Source organism: Anomalospiza imberbis, chromosome Z (genome assembly GCF_031753505.1).
Source record: "Anomalospiza imberbis isolate Cuckoo-Finch-1a 21T00152 chromosome Z, ASM3175350v1, whole genome shotgun sequence".
NCBI lineage: Eukaryota > Metazoa > Chordata > Aves > Passeriformes > Viduidae > Anomalospiza > Anomalospiza imberbis.
The window spans coordinates 6,824,991-6,847,431 of record NC_089721.1 but is presented as its reverse complement, the minus strand read 5'-3'; the positions used below and the strand labels follow the sequence as shown (position 1 = coordinate 6,847,431).

Below are 22,441 nucleotides of genomic sequence, written 5' to 3'. Positions count from 1 at the left end.
ATCAGTACTTCTCAGGAGAATCATTCCAGGTCATTCATTTCCTTTCTGTTCAATAAGTATTAACCATTTGATTTGAAAACCTTTTTGTTACCATAGGGTGACTTCAGAAAGTGTGAGGGAAAGGGAATTTTGTAAACATGCTTTCTAACAATGTACACGGGGGTAGCAATTCTCCTCAGATGATTGGAGAAGAGGTATCTTCACTCTTCTTAGAATGTTTTAGTATGTTTAACTTACTAGCTGTAGTATGATTAAAATATAAAACATATGTACTGTATTAAAATGTAGTGTTACAATACTGTCAGAGGCCAAAAGCATGTTGCAAAGCATAAGGCCAGGATAATACTTAACCCCCAAAGTCTCACAGTGTCCAGAAACGTGTAAATAAAAGCTGCAGTCAGAATGTTTCTCTGTGTTTGATAACATTAGATGGTAGTGGTGGTGGTGTTGTTTTCGGGAATTTGTTTAGGTGAATCCCTATAAACATTTGCAGCCTCCTGTGGAGAGCAGTTCCACAGCTTAGGGGAACACAGGAGGGCTTGTAGGCACCTAGATCTGCTCGCTTGCTGGGACAAGTGCGTTTTCTCTGTCCTGGGATGCTTGCAAACTCGTAACAGTTCATGTAAGAATAGGGGCCAACCTGTAGCCTTTGGTCTCCTGTGAACATACCAGTGGGTATTTTTTCCTCCCCTTCATATAATTTTAAGGTACATTGTTCTGGCCTGCTCTGCTATGTCTGTGGACACAATGGAATGTAATCTGGGGAAGTGTCGTACTGTTCTTACCTTACAGCTTCCTGTTCTTCACTGATCATCCACATCTGAAGACTTTGAAAAGGCCTCTTAATCTGAGGGGCTGTGGGTCACTTTACATACTTCTACATCTCAAATTGCCAGGAGCAAAGGATACCGTTATTCATTAGACTAGGAAAGCAGAAGTTTCCTGTCTTAAAATATTTGAATGGTCTGGGTGTAAGGGAACCAAAATCAAAAAATGAAATCCAGAGTGTTGGCAAAACAAATAATTTTTATTTTATATTTCTCTCAGTCTTAGGCAGCTCTGTTTACCTATCTGTGTCTCTAATTTTGAGTTGTGAGGCTTATTTTTGAGTACTGTTACTGCAAAAAGAGCCTGTCACCAGAAAGAGCAGTTGAACACACCCTGTTTCAGGCAGTAATATTTGATTCCTGAGTGCTGTAAATGATGTAGAAATGTGCATGTATTAATGAGGGGTATAATAGGTTTGAGTGAAAGTGGAAGATAAGATGTGTTAATCTTGTATATTAAATAGTCCTACAACAATGAACCTTATAATGAGGCTGTTATTAAATATTTCCTTCACTGGCCTCAGTTGAGTAAAGCCAGTGCTTCTGAGTTTGGCAGGTTTAAAGCCAGATTTCACAAGAAAGGACCAGCTCTCTGGGATCTTTGTCATTTTGAAGTCCTTACCACATTAAAGATGTGTACAGCACGTGGTGGAAAAGATCTTTCCAGCACTCCATCATGTAATATTTTCCCTTTTTTAGGTTTGAGGACACCTCCCTTAATATTAGTGGGCTGGTATGGAGTCTGTTTTGACCTCAACTGTATCTTAGGAAAAGAAGCACTGTGTTTCTCTCATCTACATCATGCAAACAGATTGTGTTCTAACAAGGTTAGAAAGACTGTCAAAATAGCAATAGTTTTAAAGGAAAAAAAATTATCTAGAATGATCTGTGATTTTTACATTTGGTGCTCTTCTAGCTATAGTGCTGAGGACAGTTCCATAAGAAGGGCAAGATTCCTTGGTTCACTGGTATTTCTTTTTTTCTATTTTTGTCCAGCAACATTTACAGATTTTCATCTTGCCTCTTGCACCATTTGCCAATAGTCAGATTAAAATGTGCATGGTGCTGTCTGATTATGTTCTGGTTTAAAAAGAGGAAATAAGAAAGTTTAAATACCCAAGCCTGATGCCCACTGTGGAAGATACAGAGTGGCAACCGTGTTAGGAAGCAGCAATCAAACACTTTCCCTAGCATCTAGGTTTCCTTTCCAGTAAGGACCCAAACTAGGACTTTCTCATTTTGAAGGTGGTGGGAGCTGGGCTGAAGGAGACTGCCTTTCTCCATCAACAATATTCCTGTTTAAGGGCAAGGAAAAGGTTCAGTGAGAGACATCAAATACATAAAATTAAAAGCGATGATTGATTGTTTCCTGCAAGGAAGCAACAAGACAGATACCGTTGTGTATTCTCCGGTGATCCCATTCTGATAGTAACCAAGACCAAACCTGATTAGCTTAGTTACAAGACAGGTTGATGTTTTGTGATCTTACATTCTCATTCCCTGCAAAGCAGACACCTTTTTGATTTACTATGCATGTTCTTTAATTGAGATGGAGGTGCTGTAGCTCTCCTCTCAGTAAGTTCAGCTTTTACATTCCATTTCTCTTTTGCCTCTTCGTCCTCTTTTCTCCACGCTTCTGACTCCGAGCTCACATTTATCCTGTTAAATAACTTCTACTGTGTCTAAACATAAGAGCCTGACCATCCTTTCTCAGATACTTCAATTCCCACCTTATCTCTCCTCGGGCTTCTGCCAGGAGCTCCATTGTCAAATTAGAGTAAGGAACATGTCTGTTTTAATACTGAGTAGTACTGAGATGACAAATGGCTTTGTGTAAACGGTAACTGTGGCTACTGCAAAAAAATTTTTAATTCTCATAGAGACCTGCAACTAAAACAGCAAACGTTCCCAGCGATAGGTGTTTCACATAAACCCGTGACTCCCTCTGCGGGTGGGGCAGAGTGTGATTTGAGGAAGAAGAGTAGCAGGAGGATTGCACGGCGCATTTTCAGGTTGCAAAGCGATGGTTTTCGGTAAGAAAATGAGCCCCGAGCGTTCGCCCGGGTGCGCAGCGCGGGCCGGGCAGCGGCAATACCCGGAGCGGGCACACGGTGGCGCCACAGCCCCACTTTTGGCGCGGCCGGGGCCGGTCAGCGCCACTGCCGGCTCTGCAGATGCACATATGGCACAATATTATCATTTTATGGTTACAATTATGAGCAATTTGATACAAAATGAAAGCTAAATTATGCAGTGTTCCTTTTATTTGTTTAATTTTGCGCTCTAAATATGTAGAAGGAAAAATAGCGCTGGTTCTGTGTGGATGGTGGTAGGTACAATGCCTCCTTTTGGCTTTGTGTTCTCACACAGCGCAGGTTGTGATTATTTTCTCTCGTACGTGATGAAATGTGTGGAGTTGTTCTCAGGTGCTGGGACTGTTTCGCACAGAAATTGTGTATGTCTGAATCTCCAGGCTCCTTTCTTCCATAAAAAATGCATGGTGCATTTACTGGCGGGTAGACAAATACATAAGTAACAAGTTCCTTCACAGTTTCCAGTGGAAGAGGCTGGGTAGCTGTGCTGTTTAAGCAAATGCCAAAGGAAGTCTTTAAATTCTGAAAGTCACTATAGTCATTGGCAGAGCTCCCCTGAAAGGAACAAGTATGTTCTGAACAAATTCCTTCTTGCCAGTGAGGAAAATTTCCTGCCATTGCAGTTCTTAAGCTAAAAGTAGAAATTTTCATGGCCCATGCCAGGATCAGTATCTTGTTAATGATCTGTGTGGTTTGTATTTTGTGTATTCAGGTTCTTAGTTTTTCCTCTCATTAGATCCCCTATGTTCATTATTATGAGAATGCATATTTTTGGCAGTATATGTAGCAGCATAATTTATCTTTTGTGTGTTATGTTCTTCCTTCCTTTTCACTAAGAGAAAGTTGTTAACAGAGCCAGCCTGTAAAATAAATCTTCGATTTATTTTTTTTCTTTGCTTGTAAGTATTCTTTTGTTTGTATTAATGAAGATAAGGCTAGAGATGTGCTTTCCACTTGGAATAGAAAATGCGAGCTCTGAGATGGTATTTGCATTTATCGATCCAGGCACATCTGCTGGCATACGATGGTGTGTGATATTTTTGTCCTTACCCACCTTTGAACCAGAGAACATGGCAGATAAGCTGTCCAGTTTGATTGGCATATCCTGTGCATATCAATATGTAGGATCAAATCCTGTACCCTAAACTGCTTTTGCATTTTGAAAGTATGTTAGAGACTTCTCTGAGTTCATCTGCTATATTGGGAATTAGTTTTAGGTTTAAATGCTTTCCTTGCTCTCATCAAATCATATGGGCTATCTTCTTCTTTGGCCAATTTTAGATGCACTATATTTGCGTTGTGCATCTCAATATTTTCCAGAGTGTTAAAGTGAACTTGGGAATTTCATCATCTGCGTGGAACAGAGTATCTTGGTAGATAATATAAGATTCAGGCTGTCTATAAAAGAAATTAGAAAACTACAAGTACTAGGATAAATCAATAGTGGTGAATTTTACCAGAGTAGGAAATCTTGTATTTTTAATTGCTTTTTCTTTGGCATCAGTTTTAACAGTGGCTCTACAGGTGCTATAGGTGGAAATGGAAAGATTACTTTTTGAAAACAACTCTTCAGCTGTTTAGGAAACTGTTTTTTGTTTCTGTTCACACCTGACATCTGGGAGTCCAGAGGCTAGATTGGGATTTGATGTTTTTTGTGTGCTTCTTGAAAGCTCCAAAGGGCTGCCCTGGCTTTGTCCTTAATTTTCTTAACTCAGTAGCTTTTCTGTAGGTAGGTAACCATAACTTAACTAATTTGTATGCACCATATGCAGTCTCAGCTCACTTCAAAGTGTAATCAAGTCATGAACTAATTACAATACCATATTCCCAAAGAATGTAAATTTAATTTCCCTTCAAACAGAATGGGAATGTATTAAGCAATTCCTTTATATGAGAGCTGTGGCTTTCAACAACATAATGCTGATGCGTCGAACAGAAGTGAAGTTCTTAACTTTTGTGGACCTTGTGACCTTTTTCCCTGTGCATCTTCCCCTTTTATTCTTGCATCTTGAGTTAATTTACTGACTGGATAACAACATTAAAATATTCAAGTGTAAATTAAAATGTAACTGTTGGGCTTCAGATTGGAGATCACTCTGACTTATTGTATGTGACTTGCTTCTTTATAGTGTTTTCAGAATTCTGCTTCCTAAGGCATTTGGATCAGAAGGAAATTGTGTTTTGAATTGAAGGCTCATAAGGTTCAGACTCTCGCCAGATGATTTCTTTAATACATTGAAAAGTGGATGTGCAGAAAGTTCCCTACAGGTTCTTAGCATCACTGTGCCAGGGAGTCCACATAAACTCAGTTATATAAGAACGAGCAAAGTGAAGTTGTTCATAAAACGTTTTATTACCTTCAGTCTTTGCAGCAACTTCAAGTTTAGATAATAAACCTTCATAGAAGTTACTAGTCTCTACCCTTTCTCAGAACAATGATTCACATAGAGTCAAACCACTTATTTTATTTCTCTTAATTTTAAGGCAGAAGAAACATGTTAGGGTTGACTTTGATCCGTGTCTGGATAGTCTGATTTCTAAAATGCAGTCCTATTGCTCTTAGATGAAATTGTTAAAGCACAGGACTGTATGTATTAAATCCAAGTAATATTTTAAAATTAAATATGGGTCAGCTTCCAATGAAGTATGTAATTGTTAAATGCTAAAGGAAAGAGCTTAGAATATCTTAGTTTATATTTTAAAGTGTTCCTTTTAGATGTTAATTCATTAATACCAGCAGTTTATTTTTATTCATATGACTTTTCATATGTAAGTAGTTGAAGCTGCATTATTTTAATCCTTTCTTTGGTTAGGGATAAAAAAGCCTGCAGGTGGAAATCAGAATGACATACATATTGCTTCTTTCCCAAAAGGCATGGTATCTCTCTCCTATTGATATGCAAAATATTAAGGCAGAAAATAAACCCCATTGCTTTATGTGTCAGAATAGTGTAAAAAATATATGCTTGGGTGATGCATGAAAAAAAGTGTGGGTCCACTTCAAGCTGAACACACTTGTAGTGGAATTTGCCATTGGTCTATTGTGGGTCTTTGGGGCTCTGCAGACTCTATATAAATTTGGTTCCCTTAGGAACCAAAGTGCTTAGATGTAGCTTGATCCTTAGTTGTAGTTACAGGGATAGCACTCTTTGGAGACCCAGCTGCATCGGTCTTAGCCTTTGCCTTAGTTTGGTGAAATGCTTTCTTACTCTTGCAGCATTCTTTAAAGTAGTTTTTGGGCTACTAACTGTACAGTAAATGTTGTAGTAGTGCATGGTGCCGCAGCTATTGATGCAGTGGTGTGTCTGTTAAACAGCTGTGAGCTTGCTGTGACATTCTTCACATGCCAGGCATGGGCCAGAGGCATTTTGGAAGTAGTGTTGTGTTGCTGTTGCTGCCAGAAAAAACCCAACCCCCAGACAAACCCCACAAAAACATCAAAGTAAGGTAAGTTAGATCAGGCATGTGGTGCTTGATGCTGTGCTGCTGGGACTGTGCACGGCTCCTTGAATGGGTCTGGCACACACACTTGCTTGGGGAGCATGCAGAGAAGCTCAGGTCTGCCTGCAATTTATCTGAGGAGATTTTTCTTGGGAGACTGAAGACCTCTCAGAGCTTAGTGTAGCTTTGTCCACCCACTGTCAGTGGCATTTCTTCAGCATCTCCTTCCTGGTCTAGTTTTTGTCACAGCATTTGTTTTCAATGGACTACCTGAGGCAGTGAAAAGAGTTGAGTCTGCTGAAACTGGAAACACGATGATAGCTAGTCAGGTTTCTAGCTGCATGTCCTTAAGCAGGAATTTAAAAAGACCAGTGCTTTGTGGCTACTTGGTCGTGAGTGCACGTGTCAAAAAACTTTCTGTATCACATCACAGAAAGTTTCTTGTATCTCTACCACAGAGTTCAAGTTAATGCTGTCTGATTTAAATTCCAATCCAATTTGTGTGTGTTTGACTTTTTCTTTCCTTTGATTGCTTTATTCATCTTTGCATATCTCTGTAATAGCTCTGAGTCTCTAGAGAGTCTTCCATTGGATATGGGGGCTGATGGGACTGCAGCATCTGGTGACTGACGATGGAGATTCAGCTCCTGTGTTCCATTATGGCTATGGATCAGAGAATGAAGCCCTGAGTGAAAGGACAGTCCAAGCTGAAGCTACAGTCAGGGACTACAGGAATGAGTCATCACTGGGCATCTTGTTTGATGCTTGGGAGGTCTATTAGGGCTTTTCTGCATGGGTGAATGCAGGCAAACTCAGACTCTGAGCTAATCAGGCGCAAGATGAATCTGGTCTGTTAGTGCTGTGCCTGAGCTGTGCTAGTTTACCCTGCAGCTGCAAGACACATGTCCTGGAGCTGGCTTGAGGAGTGTGGGGCTGCTGGGCTGCAGCTGTGAGCTCACACATGCCCAAAGACTCCCTGTGACACAGTTTTCCCATGTGTAAAAAGGGAACAATAGAGCTGCTGCCTGTCCCAAAAATGCTATTGGCAAACCAGTGAGGAAGGTGTCACTAGGTGGTGAGTTCTTGCAAAGATTCTGAAAATACAGGAAGGCCTTTGTTATTAGATTGATTGCAAAGAATCTCATTAGCTGTGTTCTCTTCTCTTGCTAGTAGCTTCTAGAAAATTTTTTTCCAGACTCAGTTTGCTGTGGTTGGAATCTTCTTTAAATTTACTTTTTTTCTTTTAACAAAGTGAGATAAAATGAAACATTTCTTCTTAAATTATAAAGGCCCCCCAAAGGAATCTTCTTTCCAAGGAGAAGATTCTCTATCTTCTGATTTGGTTCCCTTTTTCCCTCTTACAAAAAGTGATATAAGAAAAGCAGAATTCTGGTAAATAATCCTCATGGATCAACCTGATGTTGGCTTCATTTGGAAACCTGGACCTGAAGAGACCAGTAGTTGTTTGAATTGCTGTAGCATGAACATTGCTTGCACAAGCATGTAGAGGCTGATGTGTAGAATTCGAGAGCTTCTTAGGTAGATGCTGAATGCTCTGAACTAAAACATTACAGATTTTAAGCTGGGCTTCACTTCTACTCAAAGTGCCAGTGGAAACAGAGGACTGAGAACAGTGAAGGGAATCAGTGGGTGTGCTAGAGACTGGCCTTTCTCCTCCCAGTTTCTGGGGAAGCAGAAACTGTAGGTTTTCTTTTTTTCTACTTCAGCCTGTGGGAGGCTGACAGTATTTCAGCAAGGAGCAAGCTGTGAGTAGTTGAGGTAGCCTTAATATGAGGTAGCCTTAATGGAGCAGACTTAATAGCCTGAGGATTAAGAGTGGAACTGAAGGAAGGGGTTGGTACTTGGTAAGGTGGATAAACACACCCAGACAGGTGACTGTTGCTGGAAGAGGTGTCCACTGCTCCCAGCCCCACTCCCTCTGCATGCCTCATGCCAGATCTTGTGCCTGGTTGTCCTTTAGCCTTGCTGGGACAGTTTGCTCAGGCCTGGAGTGAGAGATCTAGGGGGCAGCAGAGCTGGTGTGGATGGAAGTAGTGACTGGGAGATTATCTTTGGAAGCAGTTGAACATTAGGTTGGCTGTGCCTTCTTGTGGAGTTTCACCCCAAGGAAAAGCTCTTTGTTCCCTGCCTGGCTCCCTGGACATCCATTCCTGGCTTCTGTAAGTGTGTCTGTTGCCACTGTGTGCTGGCAGCCCCTCCTCTCAAAGCCAACTATCTCCACTGGGGTTATTATCTCATAAGAGCCATAAATGAGCTCTTAATTCTTTGACTTACATTCAGTGAAAAAAATTAACTAATTTATTCTATAAAATATGTAGCACTTGCAGTATTACATGTAAATGTGGCTATTGAAATCCTTTGCATTTCTAATTTTTTTTTGTTCCCCCCCCTCCACAAACAACCTCTATACTTTACTAATAAACTGCATAAAAAGTCTTTCTCTAATGCATTCAAATGAATATTTCTTGGACATAAAACTACCTTTTAGTGAAATGCCAAGTACCACTTCTCCCAGGTAACTAACATCTTGCAAATTCAATATTTGTGCTCCTGAACACATGAAGAATTACCAAATATGTCTGTTTAGGTATATTACTTTTTTTTTTTTTTTTTTTGAATGAAAATCTGTAGGACTTCTCCTTTACTGATTTTTTTAACCTTACATTTTTTTAAAAGCAGATTATGAAAATAGTTATAATGTGCATGTCTGTCCAAAGCCTGTATTGCCTTAGTTAATGCATGATTTTGTTATATCTGAATGACTTAAATATTTTTGTGTCAGTGTTGTGTATTATCTGGCTAATTTGTAGGAGAAAAAAAGGAGATAATATTGCTGCTTTTAGCAAAAAATTCAATAGAACGAGAGAGTAAGATCTAATATTAAGGCTTTTTTTTTTCTTAAGAAGATATTCTACAGTAAATGTACCAGCACATTTTTGAGAATTGCCATAATTTCAGCTATGTGTTTCAAACAAGTGAACTCTTTTTTCATATTGGAAGCTTCATGTTTACTTAAGTAAGCAAAGCAGGGCTTTAAACTCTTACGCTGTGGTGGCTGTAATAATGCTTAATGTAGAGTGATTGTGTGAGTGAACAAGGTTTTAATCTTCTAATACAGTGAGTTTTACTGTGGCTGACCAAATCTCACAAGAATTTCAGGGACATCTAGGCCACCATTCAACCTCACGTGAGCCATTGCCCACTCATGATCCCATAACTGGCCTTAGGACAATCAGGATTTGCTTGCATACTTTGCTGATGTTAATTTTGCTTGTCCTGTTTTAAACTGTATTTTAAATGAATTTGGCAGCCACATGCAGGAGGTGGTGGCATTGTGTGTATTGTGAGGGCTCCGCAGCCTGTAAAACACAAATGGGGCCTGGGAATGCAGGCAGTCTTGCCTGGCTTTCCAGCAGGACTGATACTAAGACTGTGGCAAGAGTGAGGATGGCTGCCTGGCCATCACTCGTGTGCCCCAAGGCTGTTTAGGGTGCTCGTTTGTGGTGCCAGCAGTGTGCTCGCTGGAGGGAGGAGAGGGCAAAATCTGTTTTGTGGGGAAAGGGTTGCTGGAAGCAAAGTGAATTAAGAGGTCTGTAAAAAATTGATAAAGATAGATAGGACTGTCTGTTTTTATATTCTGCCACATAACATGGGTTTAAATGAATTTCCCTATAATTTGTCTTCAAATACCGACATTTAACTCTTAGGCTGTATAAATGAACTGGCTTTTGCTGGAGTAAAATTCATGCCCTGCGTCCAGGCTAATATGTTCACCTACTATAAACATTACTGCCTATGGTTACAACTGGAATAAAAAATTCCTTTTATATACATCATAGCTGGCAGAGACTCCTGAGACCACCACAAATCACTTCAGCCTTTTGGTGCTCTCTGACGAAATGAACTGAAATGTAAAACAGCTCCAGCTTCAGGCAGGCTGGCTCTGGAAAGCAATTAGCTTGTTAAGACCATTGTTTGTACCCTCCCATATTTCCAGGTTCTGAGCAAAGGTGTTATGAGAGCTCTCCTGATTGATTTCAGCATTGGGGTTTATTAACCTTCCATTCCTTCCTAAAATGTTTTGCTTATTCTCTCGGTAGCCTTTTATTTAAAGGAAAGCAAACTAACCAAACAACAACAAAAATGAAGCCCTGGCAAGGCCACCCTTCCTGCAAAAGAATAAGAAGAAAGGAGCGGGGGAGAGAGGGAAGGCAACAAAACCGAACCAAAAAAAACCCCTTAGGGTCATAACAGGGAATAACAAAGCAGTGAGTTATTTATGCAGCCATGATTGGCAAAAGTGATTGCAACATGAATTTGCCCAGAAGCAATGATTAGATCATAAAAATGTTAAGGAAATCTGTAACTCAACACCATTTTAAAGATTGAAGAAGTTTTTGTTCCCTACCTTAATTGCAGTGACTTGTTATTAAAGTATTTATTCAGAGTAATCTCTTTGGACAGCGAGCCCTTATCCCATCTGCATGCATAATTAAAACTGAGGGGGGAGAGAGGGGAGCATAAATGGTTTACCATGCTACATGAGCAAGGGAGGGAATTACACAATGACAGGTGAAGAGCAGATTTATCTCCTGTTGGAATTTCAATGCTGCAAGCTAGGCAGGACACTGTTGCTAATATCCTTGCAAACACCACAGTTGCTGCTTCTCCAGATTACTGTCCAAAAATTATTGCTGGTCTGTAAAAGGCCTGTAGCACTGCATCTGTGGCTGTGGGGTTTTGAGCCATTGGCGCTCAAGCAAAGAGATTGGATTTGGGTATGTGGGCTTGTGAATTGATGTCTGTGCTTAAAAATGGACTATTTACTTACTTGGCTAGCTATTTATTTATTTATAAATAAACATTGGTAATGGCTGGCTTTGCTGAATACTAATAAGAGGATTGTAGCTGTTCCAGCTGAAACAATGTCGTCACCTGCCTCCTGCTGCTGTCCTTTTTCCAGTGGTAAAAGAATTTCATGCAATTCTTCTTTTTCCACTCTGAGTAAAGAAGAAGGTTGTACTTGAACATTCATCTCTAGGCAGATTTATCATCATTAGGTGCTACTCAAACAGACGGTATCTGTTTTTAAATTGAACCGTTATGGATCTAAATCAGATTTACACAGAGTAAGTTGGTATATATTTGGCTATAACTGTTCGCTAAAGAGTGTTTTTCCCTTAACTTCTGATGTCTCACCTCTGCAGCAGCAGTACAGAGAATGCCAAGAACTTTTGAGTCTTTATCAGAAGTACCTAGCTGAGCAGCAAGAAAAACTATCACACTCCCTTTCTGAACTCGGTGCTGCCAAGGAAAAGGAGCAGAAGGTAAGCTCTTTTTTTGCCTTCTCTTTTTTATTTAAATTATCTAGTCAAAACATCTTTTTGAGACTGTGAGTGTATTATCTTACGTCATATGGTGTTGAATACTGTTTTGTGATTGGTTTCCCATGAGTCCTTGCCTTAATATATGGATTGCAGGAAAACAAAGAGAAAAATCTTGACAGGTTTTGGGTCAGTAGAAGGTGAAGTTAATTGACCATGTTGTAATGGAGTAGGAATCATGGGAAACCACACCTTTGCCAAGGAAAAAGTTAAGATGCTGTTATGTTTATTTAAACAGGAAAATAATTGCAGTCGCTGTAGATATAGCCTTTCACATTTTCACTGTGGCTTTTGATGATTGAAAAGGGCATTAGAGATGATGCATTTGGTCAATAAGAGCTTTCTCAAGTCTGTAAAGCATCTCATCTGATTTGAGCTATTTATAGAAGACCTGTAGTTCTATATGCAGTTAAAACCAGAAAATGTTGACTAGGGATATGTGTTAAATTAAGTGGTAAAATGTTTCTTGTATGTAGGTGCCCAAAGCCTTGAGAACGTGGTTGCTTGAGATTTTCCCTTGGTAGCTAGGTGCTCGGTTTGCATCCCTGCTGATGGCAGATTATACCCTGGAAGAGAAGACTGTCTATGCAAGTGCTCAACCCCATGTCCTTGCTTGCTGTTCCCTGGTAGCAGCTTCCATCTGCAGATAAATCTCCAGAACCCATCCTGCCTAAGACCATGCCTTTTTGTAGAGGTTATGCCCTTGATCCCCTCTTCTGCTGGAACAGTCTTAAAGGCTTATTTATAACAGGGCTAGAAGTAAAGTCATCAGCACAGGGTATCCAAAAGGAGGTCGGATTCTGGCATCTCAGTGGTTCCCTGCTGTGAGAATTATACAGGCAGATCCAGCTTCTCAGGAGACTGGAGACTGTGCAGGAAGGAATCTTCTAATTCTCTCAGGAAGCAGGTAGCAATACTCTGTGACTTCGTTGGCATCAGGAATGGGGTTTTTTTTGTCCTGATGATTTGTTTTTTAGGGTTTTTTTTAGCTTTTTTTTTTGGTCCAACATTGTTGGACATTGAGCTATTTGTCAGGCTTTTAACCTTTTATAAACATTTCATTTTAATTCTTTTGTGGTTATTTTGTGGTTATATCTGCCCTCCATTTTTGTGATGGCATTCAATTCAAAACAAGAATATCTTCCCAGAATGGATGATGTCTGTGTTGCTGCTTGTACGGCATGCAAATTGCTGGGAATCTCCATGGAAAATAGTCCAGAGTAGTCCATGTAGTCCAAAGGCACTGTGGTAGCTGTGTTTTGAGTGATGGCAATCCTTCTTTCAGTTTTTGCTCTTGAAGGTTTAATTTCTAGCCTTTCAACTTCAAATACATTTATCCTATACTAGGTTAGCCCTTAGTATTGAGGGATCCAGTGTCATCACATCAGCATCTACAGGACAAAGTCATGGAACCAGATAATAGGAAACCTTCAGCCCACTGACTATCAAATTATTTCAACAATCCACGTTCATCTTCTCTTGTTCTTCTGTCTTTCCAATCGCTCTATCAGTGTATACACAGAAACTTCTTTAAAATTGTTTTCTGGTTTCATGTGCAAAGTTCTATCAAGCTCATCTTTGGTTCCATTATTTCTTTTCTCTATACTTACAGGTACTTTTGCCCACAAATGCAAATTCAGATATTATATCGAGGTTTGCCTTGACATTTCATTTATGCTTACATACTCTACAGCTCCAGCCTAGCAGGTCTGAAATTACCCTAGTCCTCTTCTTGTGTGCAAAGCATTGTAGGCATAGATAAAAACCTGTCAAAACATGCTTCAACTGTTTTTTTTTATAGCATGCAAAATGTTTCTGATGTTTCTAGCCTTTCTTTTCAATTTTCTTGTTCTTTGCATTTGGCTTTATAAATTGTTACCATTTTTCACCCAAACAAGCCCTTTGTGCTATGTTCCTCCTCACAGTTTAGAAACTATGAAGAGGTGAGCAGGGCTGCCTCACTCTGTCCATTCTTTCTCTCATGCAGTCCTTCATGGGGTAGCTTTTGAAACCCACGAAGGGCCACTGGGCTGCTTCTTCATGGGACTTGCGTGTTATTTTCATACATCTTTTAATACCTGAGCTGTGAGCTCTTAAAGTCCTTATGGGTCTCTCTTTGAGTGTTTTTGGTTCTCTTTGGGTGTTGAGTTAACACAGTAGTTCAGGCTAGCATTGTTCTGTCTGCCTGATAGGGTCTGCAGAAGGGGAGCACAGCAGGGAGGGATTTCTAAGAGGGAGGAATTGGAAGTGGACAGAACCAGAACACTTTCCTCTTGCTCCAAATAATGCCCATGCCAGTTCCTTCTGCCCCACTGAAGCTTTTGTCCTCTCCCTTTCTGTTTTAAGGTGGACTTTGACAAGAGCAATTTTATTGAAATGTTAGGATAATGGAAGTCTTTGTGAGTTTTGTTTGAATCCAAATCCATTTGAAATCTTTTCCTTTCCATTTGATTTTCTCTGGGTTAAGGGAATCTTGGATATGTCTGGGTTTAAATCAAGATAGGTAGCTTGCCACATAGTTTTCTCTTCGTAGAACTGTCTAGGGGACATAATCAGCATTTCCCATTACAGGACACTGCTGATCTTACTGGGGTCTCTGTGTTTTGATGTACGATGTTGTTCTGATTTTTCCTGTCTCTTGCAGAAACATTGGACTGCGCAGCTGTACTCCATAATGAAGCACTTCTTTGTTCTGCCTGTTTTGAGATGTTCTTTCTTGTTTCTGTTCATTCCCCCCCCCCCCTTTTTCTTGCTTGTTAGTTTGGAGTAATTCTAGCGCTGCACCTGTATCTTAACGCCTCCTGCTTCTGCTTTTCACCTGCCCGTCTCCCTCATTCTTACTGTACAATAATTTGGATCGTGAGCTGTCACTTTCCCCTGGCCTTAGATAGGTATTTGGAAACATCTTCTTTCAGTGTTCAAATGCTGGGTTTTCTGTAAGAATAAAACAATTAACAGGTCAAGAGAACAGCAGCTTACCAAACCTCGATGGCATTGTTGTAAAAAGAGGTGGAGTTCTATAGGATGTAAATGACTGCAGTAGCTGTGTGCATGGGGCTGAAATGCAGCCCTGGTTTGTAGTTGTACTGAAGTAATGCAGATGCTTGGGTGCTGACTTTTATTTTTGTCTGGCTTATTATCACCAAACAATAGCAGTAACTCTGAAACCTTTTCCTCTTAGCTAATATTGCTTCTTTATAATGAAAGTCAGCCCTCAAAATGTAAAGAAGCATCCTGGTAGTAGTGAAATAAAATGGCTGGTAAGATGGTGGTAAGATGATTTAAGTCAGAACTCTCATAGAGTCAATAATCAGTAACTGGAACATGGAACTTCCTTTTTTTGTGAGATAAAGTTAATTCTATTTGAAAAGATACTTAAGGTGACATGAATTGAATTATTCAAACTGGCCTTCTCAGCATTAACTCTAGGTTAATATCTCATGATGCCTCTGGTTTCATTATAGGAGTTTTAAGTACATAACTTTTTATAATAAATTCAATACCTAGAAGCCGAACTGAAATTGGTTTACCTTCTACCAGCCCATAAAAAGAAGCATTAATTGTAGAGTGAATATTAAAGTGGTCACTAAAGTTGACTCAGATACGGAGAGATAGCACTTTGGTAAAGGAAGAGCTCTACTGAAAAATAGGCTTCTGCCTTGCTGTTAATAGAAAATATCATTCATAGTAAAATGTAGTTAAACTTTTCTATCAAAAATAGTTTTTGGCTGTATCCTCTGCAGCACCCAAACATTCAGTCTTTTCCATTTTCAGAAGCTTTACACAGACATGTGAAGAAAATTGCCCTTGTTCTAGGTAATCATGTCTGACCTAGTTTATATGCTTGCTACTTCACTGCCATCTCAAACAGTGGCAAGACTCCAGTTTGATTTGGCACGTTCTGGCTGATGAATCTGTAGATGTTCTGCAGTATAGGGTAGGACTTGAGGCACAAAAGTTGGATGGACAGCTGAATTTCTGCGGAATCGGGGTTCTTGAGCTGTATCACCTTAAGGAAAGATAATACCTGTAGTCTTAGCACTGCTTATTAATGTTAATCTTTGAATTTACAAGTACAGCTGGCAGCGTTTGTGTCTTTGTGGAAGATTATGAACACATCTGCTAATTCCCTTGGTTCACAACGATTCTGGTGTGTGTGTGAAGCTTCAGTTCTTCCTTGCGTAGAAGCAGCATGGGTATGAAGTGGGATTATAGATGGAAAGGAATATCAAGAATTTATTTTCAATGGTGTATCATCTCCCCTCTCCCTCTGTATTCTGATGTCTGCCCCCTCTTGTAGGATTTGCCAGTGGCCCTCACAAGGAACAAGGTATTATTCCATGCAAGCATCCTGAAAGACATGGTCTGCTTTGGGCATATGGTAAAATCCTAACAAAGCTGATTTTTGGGAAGGCCTTTTTTAAAAAAACCCTTTTTTTATTATGTTGCTATTTCTCTTTAATCACTTCTTAAAAATTGTTGAATGTAGTTGTATCACTTCACAGTAAAGTCTGAAAAAAGCCTTTATCTGCAAAAACTAATAAGCCTTACTTTCTTTTGATACTGGTAACTAAGAGTCTTGTCCATTTTTTTGCCTTAGTAAGGATGATTACATACTAAATTTTCAAACAGTACTTATTTGTTTTACTAATTTTTTCCTTTGAGAAAGATACTGAAACGTACCAATCTTCAGAAGCCTTTCCTTTGTGATTGTCCCCAAACTTCCCCAGTTCCATATTTTTTCAGCACAGGTCACCTTTAAAGACATTCTTAGCTTGCTTAAAGAAAGAAAAAAAATCCCACCTATGCGAAGGGTTTTGAATGCTATAAGGTAAACCTTCATCATAGAATTGACTTTGTCTGTTTACCCAGCTGTAGGGGAACAATGAATGAGCCCATCTGAAAGATACTTGAAAACTGGGATAATAAATAAAGAACTAATTTGACTAGAGACTCAAGGGTATTGGAATAATTTTGCAAGGCCAGACAGAGACAGTTTTTGCATGAGTAACTGTCAGGAATAGCCTTGCCTTACCCGCGTTGCTTTCTGCAAATCCTCTGATCTCTCTCTGTGCCTCTCTTATCTGTAAAAATGAGATAGTGTTTTTATTCTCATTCTTTCTGGTATTTTTTTTTTTTTTTTTACTGAGAATGTCAGGTTTCAGGTGCTCTTTCATGGGTGTTCAAAGTGATTAGCAGTGATATTTGAAACATAGGGTGGTCTGGAATAGACTACCCTGTAATAGCATGAAGAAAAATAATGTTTTTTTCCTTTTACCTCTACGATACTAGGTCATAGTTAATTTACCTGTCTTTTCTAAAAAATGTTAACACTGAACAGGAATGCAGATGGATATAAATATTTAAGCAAAAAGGAAATGCCGGTACTGCAATACCTGTGCATTGCTAGCATTCACAGCAGAATTCCACCCACACTCAATCTCCTGGAATGTGTGCCACAGTAGAGCTGTTTGACTTGCCCATTCTGTTTTCTTGATGTGAATGACACTGTATTCCTGGTGATAAGCACTTTCAGCTCACTCAGTTCACTGCTTAACTGAGATCTGTGCCAGTTCACCATCTCTTTGTTCTACGGTCTTTAATCAGCCTTGTCTCTACACTCCTTTTTGATATTTTCATTTTCCTTTTGTTTTCTTTAAATATGCCTCTTTCAGTTTCATCCATTTAGCTTTAAAAACTGTCCGTCCTATGGAAATCTTTTCCTTGGGTGAAAAGTCATGCCTGGTGTATATTTTTCTATTGGAGGATAAATCTGAAAAGAAGACAGTGCCTTCCTTTCCATTCTCTGAGATCAAAACATACTCTCGGCTTTGTAGGCTTCTGATGATACTGTTACACTTGTGAAACATCACCTCTGAATTTACATGAAAATTCAAATTTGCAGCAGAACTACCTGTCCTTGAGAAGCACTTTGCAAACTCTTAGATCTGGTATTGCAATTTCTCCAGTCTAACATTGTAGTGGCTCTTGGGAGAGTGAATTGTGGCCCTACTCACCAGCATCCTCTCATTTTGAACTGGGAGTAAGGGTTTCTTCAGTGGATTCAAGGCTGCATATGAATGCACTTGCTGTCAAAGATTTTGTGTTATGCAACGGGCCTTGAGGAAGGAAACTTCTCTTCTATCCATCACTTTGTAGAGTTACCTGTTTACCTGGCAGTCATTAGGAGTGTAAGCATACCAGCTGCCTAGCCATATGCTGTCACTGCTGTTGTATAGTCCATTTGACCTATGCACATGCCCTTAGATTCAGCAGTATTTAGCCTTTTGCAGAACTTGAGACTCTTGAAAATCAGTTTCTCATGTACTTATATCCTTAATTCACCAGTTCCCAGTTCCTAGGCTTGTCTGATTCCTCCAAGTGTGGCATGTTGTGATCCTTCATGTTGTGATTCACATTACATTCCTGAACTTCAGGAAGATCAACCCTATACGCTTTCAAATCCCAGCTGAACTAGGAACCTAATGTACTTTGAAGCTTGCCTTGTTTTGGTGTGATGAAGACCAGATAACTAGCACTGTTCCCATCCATCTTGAATTTTTCTTTGACTGTTGTGTATTCTCTCTTCACCAGCCTTTCAAGAGGGACATCATCCTGTGAGAACAAATTTTGGTAAAAAGTGAAAATGTTTCTGGGCCAATCCAGTTTGGATTGGAATCCTGTTTCTGAAAATGCAAACACTTTGAGTTGCCGTATCTTGCTGTTGAAATGAATACAGTCAGTAACACTTCTAGGATTTCATAATCTAAATACCTTTATTCATCACTGTAGATTACAGATAGTGTGATATAAGTGATTACTGTATTGAAAGATTAATTGCTTGCCATTTCTTGCCTGCAAAGCACACATTTTTGTGTGTTGATCAGGTTGTTTAATTAGAAGTGTCTTTATTTAATGAAAGCCAGGTGATTATCAGTTCAGGGCACTAAAGGTTGGTCTTTGTATGGCAGAAAGATTTTTCATGAGAGCCGAGGGTGTAATTTTCTTTCAGCTAAGAAGGTGGGAATTTGTTATCTGTCTGTACCAGGATGATTGCCTGCAGAAATATCTCTTCGAGTTAGTTCTGAATACCCTAAGATTTAGCTTGAGTCTTTCATTTTGAGCTGCAAAAAAGTTTGAACTTAAAGTTCTTCTGATGCACAGTTTGCCATTTGAAATTTGTAAGGCGTCTCCTTCCAGGATTTTATCCACCATAGGACAAATTTCTTGAGACAGCTGCACTCATCTCCTTATATAAGCAGAGTGTAACGGGTGAGGTGGCATGAGCACAGACCAAGCATCTACAGCATTTACTACCCGTCTACATACAAGTTGCATGTGATTTTTAGTTTATAGCAGTGTGATTGCCTGTCTCTGATCCAGTGAATGCATTAAATATCATTGCATAACAATTTTTGGTTGCTGTCTATTTATGGCAAATTCTAGATAATGTCTGGCATGTTCCTCTAAGTTACAGTAACATGCATTGCTCTTTATTTTGAAGCCTTGTTTGTATAATTTCAGATTTTGGAACGTGGGTAGAAACAAATCATGTAGACATTCAGTGCTATCATGTGCCAAAGATGTTTCACAGTGCCATCAATGGCAAAAGGGATACGTGAGTTTCTCATGTCTATGCAAGAAAATGGTCAATCTGAAACATAAGTATTCAAAGCTACCCACATATATGCATGGGCTCTCAGGCTGACAGAGTTACTTACTAAGATTCAGAGTACGGGAAAGCAAATTATATCCTCTGACCTCTCTTGGAAGTCTGGATTACCTTGAAGTTGATCTCTGCCTTTAAATAAGGTAATTTCTCATTAATCTTTAATAGATGCATTTAATTCCATGTTAAATCTTTCCTCATCTGTTCTCCATAAGTGGTAGCAATTCTACTGACTGGAGCAGACCAGAAGAACATTCAGGATGTCATCTGTTTTCTGGTGTGTAATTTCAAAAACACCTTTTTACTCTCTGGAGCTGAGTCATGAACATCAGTACCTTAGTTGTACGATGCATCTGATTAATGTCTCTGCTCTAAAACTTCAGAAGAGTTTTCACGAAGAAGACCTGCTTGGTGGATTAGGCTGGAGCTGGTGTCTACCTGTAATTTTGTAAAGCTTTTGACTCTGTCTTCTGCAACATTCTCCTGAAGAAACTGGTTATTCATAGCTTGGATGGGTGCACTGCTGACTGGGGAAAAATAACTGGCTGCTGGCCTGGCCCAGAGAGTGCTGGTGGATGGAATTACTTACAGCAGGCAGCTGGTCCCTAGTGGTGTCCCCCAGGGCTCTGTACTGGGGCTCTGTACTGTACTGTTTTTTATCTTTATCGATGATCTGAGTGAGGGAATCAAGAGCTCCTTTAGTCAGTTTGAGGACAACACCAAGCTGGGTGTGAGTGCTGATCTGCTGGAGGGCAGGAAGGTTCTGCAGAGGGATCTGCACAGGCTGGATCCACGGGCCAGGGCCAGTTGTGTGAAATTCAACAAGGCCAAGTGCTGGGTCCTGCCCTTGGGACACAGCAACCCCCTGCAGCTCCAGGCTGGGACAGCGTGGCTGGAGAGCTGCTGAATGGGAAAGGACCTGGAGGTGCTGGTTTTCAGTGGCTGGACACGAGCTGGAGTGTGCCCAGGTGGCCAAGAAGGCCAATGGCACCGGGCTTGTGTCAGCAATGGTGTGGCCAGCAGGAGCAGGGCAGTGGCCATCCCCCTGTGCTGGGGGCACTGGTGAGGCCACAGCTGGAATCTTGTGTTCAGCTTTGTTTCCTCACAGCAAGAAGGACACTGAGGTGCTGGAGCGTGTCCAGAGAAGGAAACGGAGCTGGGGAAGGGTCTGAAGCACAAGTGTGGGAGGAGGGGCTGAGGCAGCTGCAGGGACTCAGCCTGGAGGAAGGGAGACTCAGGAAGGACCTTCTCACACTCTGCAGTGACCTGAAAGGAGGGTGTAGTCAGGTGTGGGTCAGTCTCTTCTTCCATTTAACAAGTGACAGGACAAGAGGAAATGACCTCAAGTTGTGCCAGGACAGGTTTAAGTTGGATATGAGAAAAAATTTCTTTCGTGAAAGAGCGGTCAGTCATTAGAACAGGCTGCCCAGGGAAGTGGTGGAGTCACCATCCCTGCAAGCATTTAGAAGATGTGTAGATGCAGCAGCTGGGGACATGGTTTAGTGGTGAGCAGGTAGTGCTGGATTAATGGTGGGACTTTGTGATCTTAGAAGTCTTTTCCAACCTAAATGGTTGTGTGATTCTAAGAACCTTGGTCTCTTCTGTGACTAGGTCAAGGACCTACTCTTGCAGGCTGTCACTTTTAAACCTGAGCAGATAAGCTTTAATTCACAGTCATATTGAGAACATAATTTTAGTCAGGAGCCATTTATGTTCATGGTTACAGAAAATGAGACAGAAAATTTTAATGGAGAACTTGTCTCATTAAGTGAGAGCACAGGACTGCAAAGGTAAGTTCCCTGTGAGCAGCTGAAGTCACTCATCTGAATGTTAAGTGACAGCTGTGGAGACCATTTCTTTTCCAGAGATCCTTATGCCCCTCACATGAAGTGCAACATTCTGCAGTTAATGTGGCTTCTTTTTGAATACTTATCCTTCAGAACTTTATCAGCTCTGGGACTCCTTGTCATTTGTGGTTTGGGTGTATTTGAGTGTGTCCCTTATGTAATGAGTGTGCACATTTAGGTATGGGGTTGAAGAAGATGGAATGATTGCGTTTAGCTGTAACTTCTGCATTAAGTGTGAGCACAATTCTTGGGGTCCCTGGAGGTTTTGAGGTTGAGAGGGGTAGAGGACCTGGGATGCACAGTGGCATTCTGGTGTCAGCATACGTGTGGGAAAGACTTGCTTCTGACCAGCACTGACAGTGCAGAAAGCCATCTGGATGCTTCCTGGGTTCCTGGGTGCATGTGCAAACATCATTTGAATGAATACGCAGACTGACTTGTAAGTTACCTCCTTTTTAGCAAACCCATGTTTAGCACTTGTTGAACACAAAAACCTGTGGCTGAAACATCAGCACAAGTTCAGCATTCCCAGTTGAACTGATATATATGTAATCAAGCTTTGAATATAATAATCTGGTTGGTTGTGTGACTATAGTATGTCCAATTTTTTCTAAACCTTAACATAGAAATAAGTCCCAGGATTATTTATTTATTTATAACTTGAACATTCTGGTTAATCAGCTGATGTTAGCCTTTTGAAGCATTATCTTACGCCCTTACTGTAGATTCCAAGCTTCAGGTAAAATCAGAGCCAGGAGTAGGTCTGGAGGCAGTCGTTTTTACTTGCAGAAGTGAGGGTTCAGACACACATTTAAAAAGGTCTTTAAATATTTAGGCCATTGTTTTTCAGTTTTTCCATGGAAATATCATTAAAGGGACATGAGAAATTTTGATTAATATTCTTCATTACTTGTACTGACTATGAAAATTCTACATACAAGTGTGCAGCTGGGATTGCTACTGTGGTCTACCCAGGTAGGTGAGGGCTGGCAAGTAGATGAATTGGGATCGAATTCTGTTCTGTTACTGTATTTCTATCAAATTATTTAATTGCTTTCTGGATTAGTTTGTTGCTCTTTAAATAGGAGATGATGCCCAGTGTTTGTTAAAGAATGTAAGCTCATTGAATTTAAAATGCTGTGTAAATGCAAAGTTGAAT

The 22,441-nt window shown here is 40.2% G+C and overlaps 1 protein-coding gene and 1 long non-coding RNA gene across 2 annotated transcripts in view; one reads left to right on the top strand and one right to left on the bottom strand.

Annotated features, from left to right (window-relative positions):
• Nucleotides 1-22,441, top strand: part of KIAA1328 (KIAA1328 ortholog) — a 170,925-nt gene that overhangs the window by 57,596 nt on the left and 90,888 nt on the right. Inside the window, 1 exon segment of the mRNA XM_068176102.1 lies at nt 11,582-11,709. Coding sequence (XP_068032203.1) covers nt 11,582-11,709 — 128 coding nt within the window.
• On the bottom strand, nt 14,585-17,278 carry LOC137464679 (uncharacterized). Its single transcript, XR_010994352.1, has 3 exons — nt 17,163-17,278; nt 16,802-16,850; nt 14,585-15,775 (listed from the first exon to the last, which is right to left on the bottom strand). It is a non-coding gene; the product is annotated as an uncharacterized lncRNA (long non-coding RNA).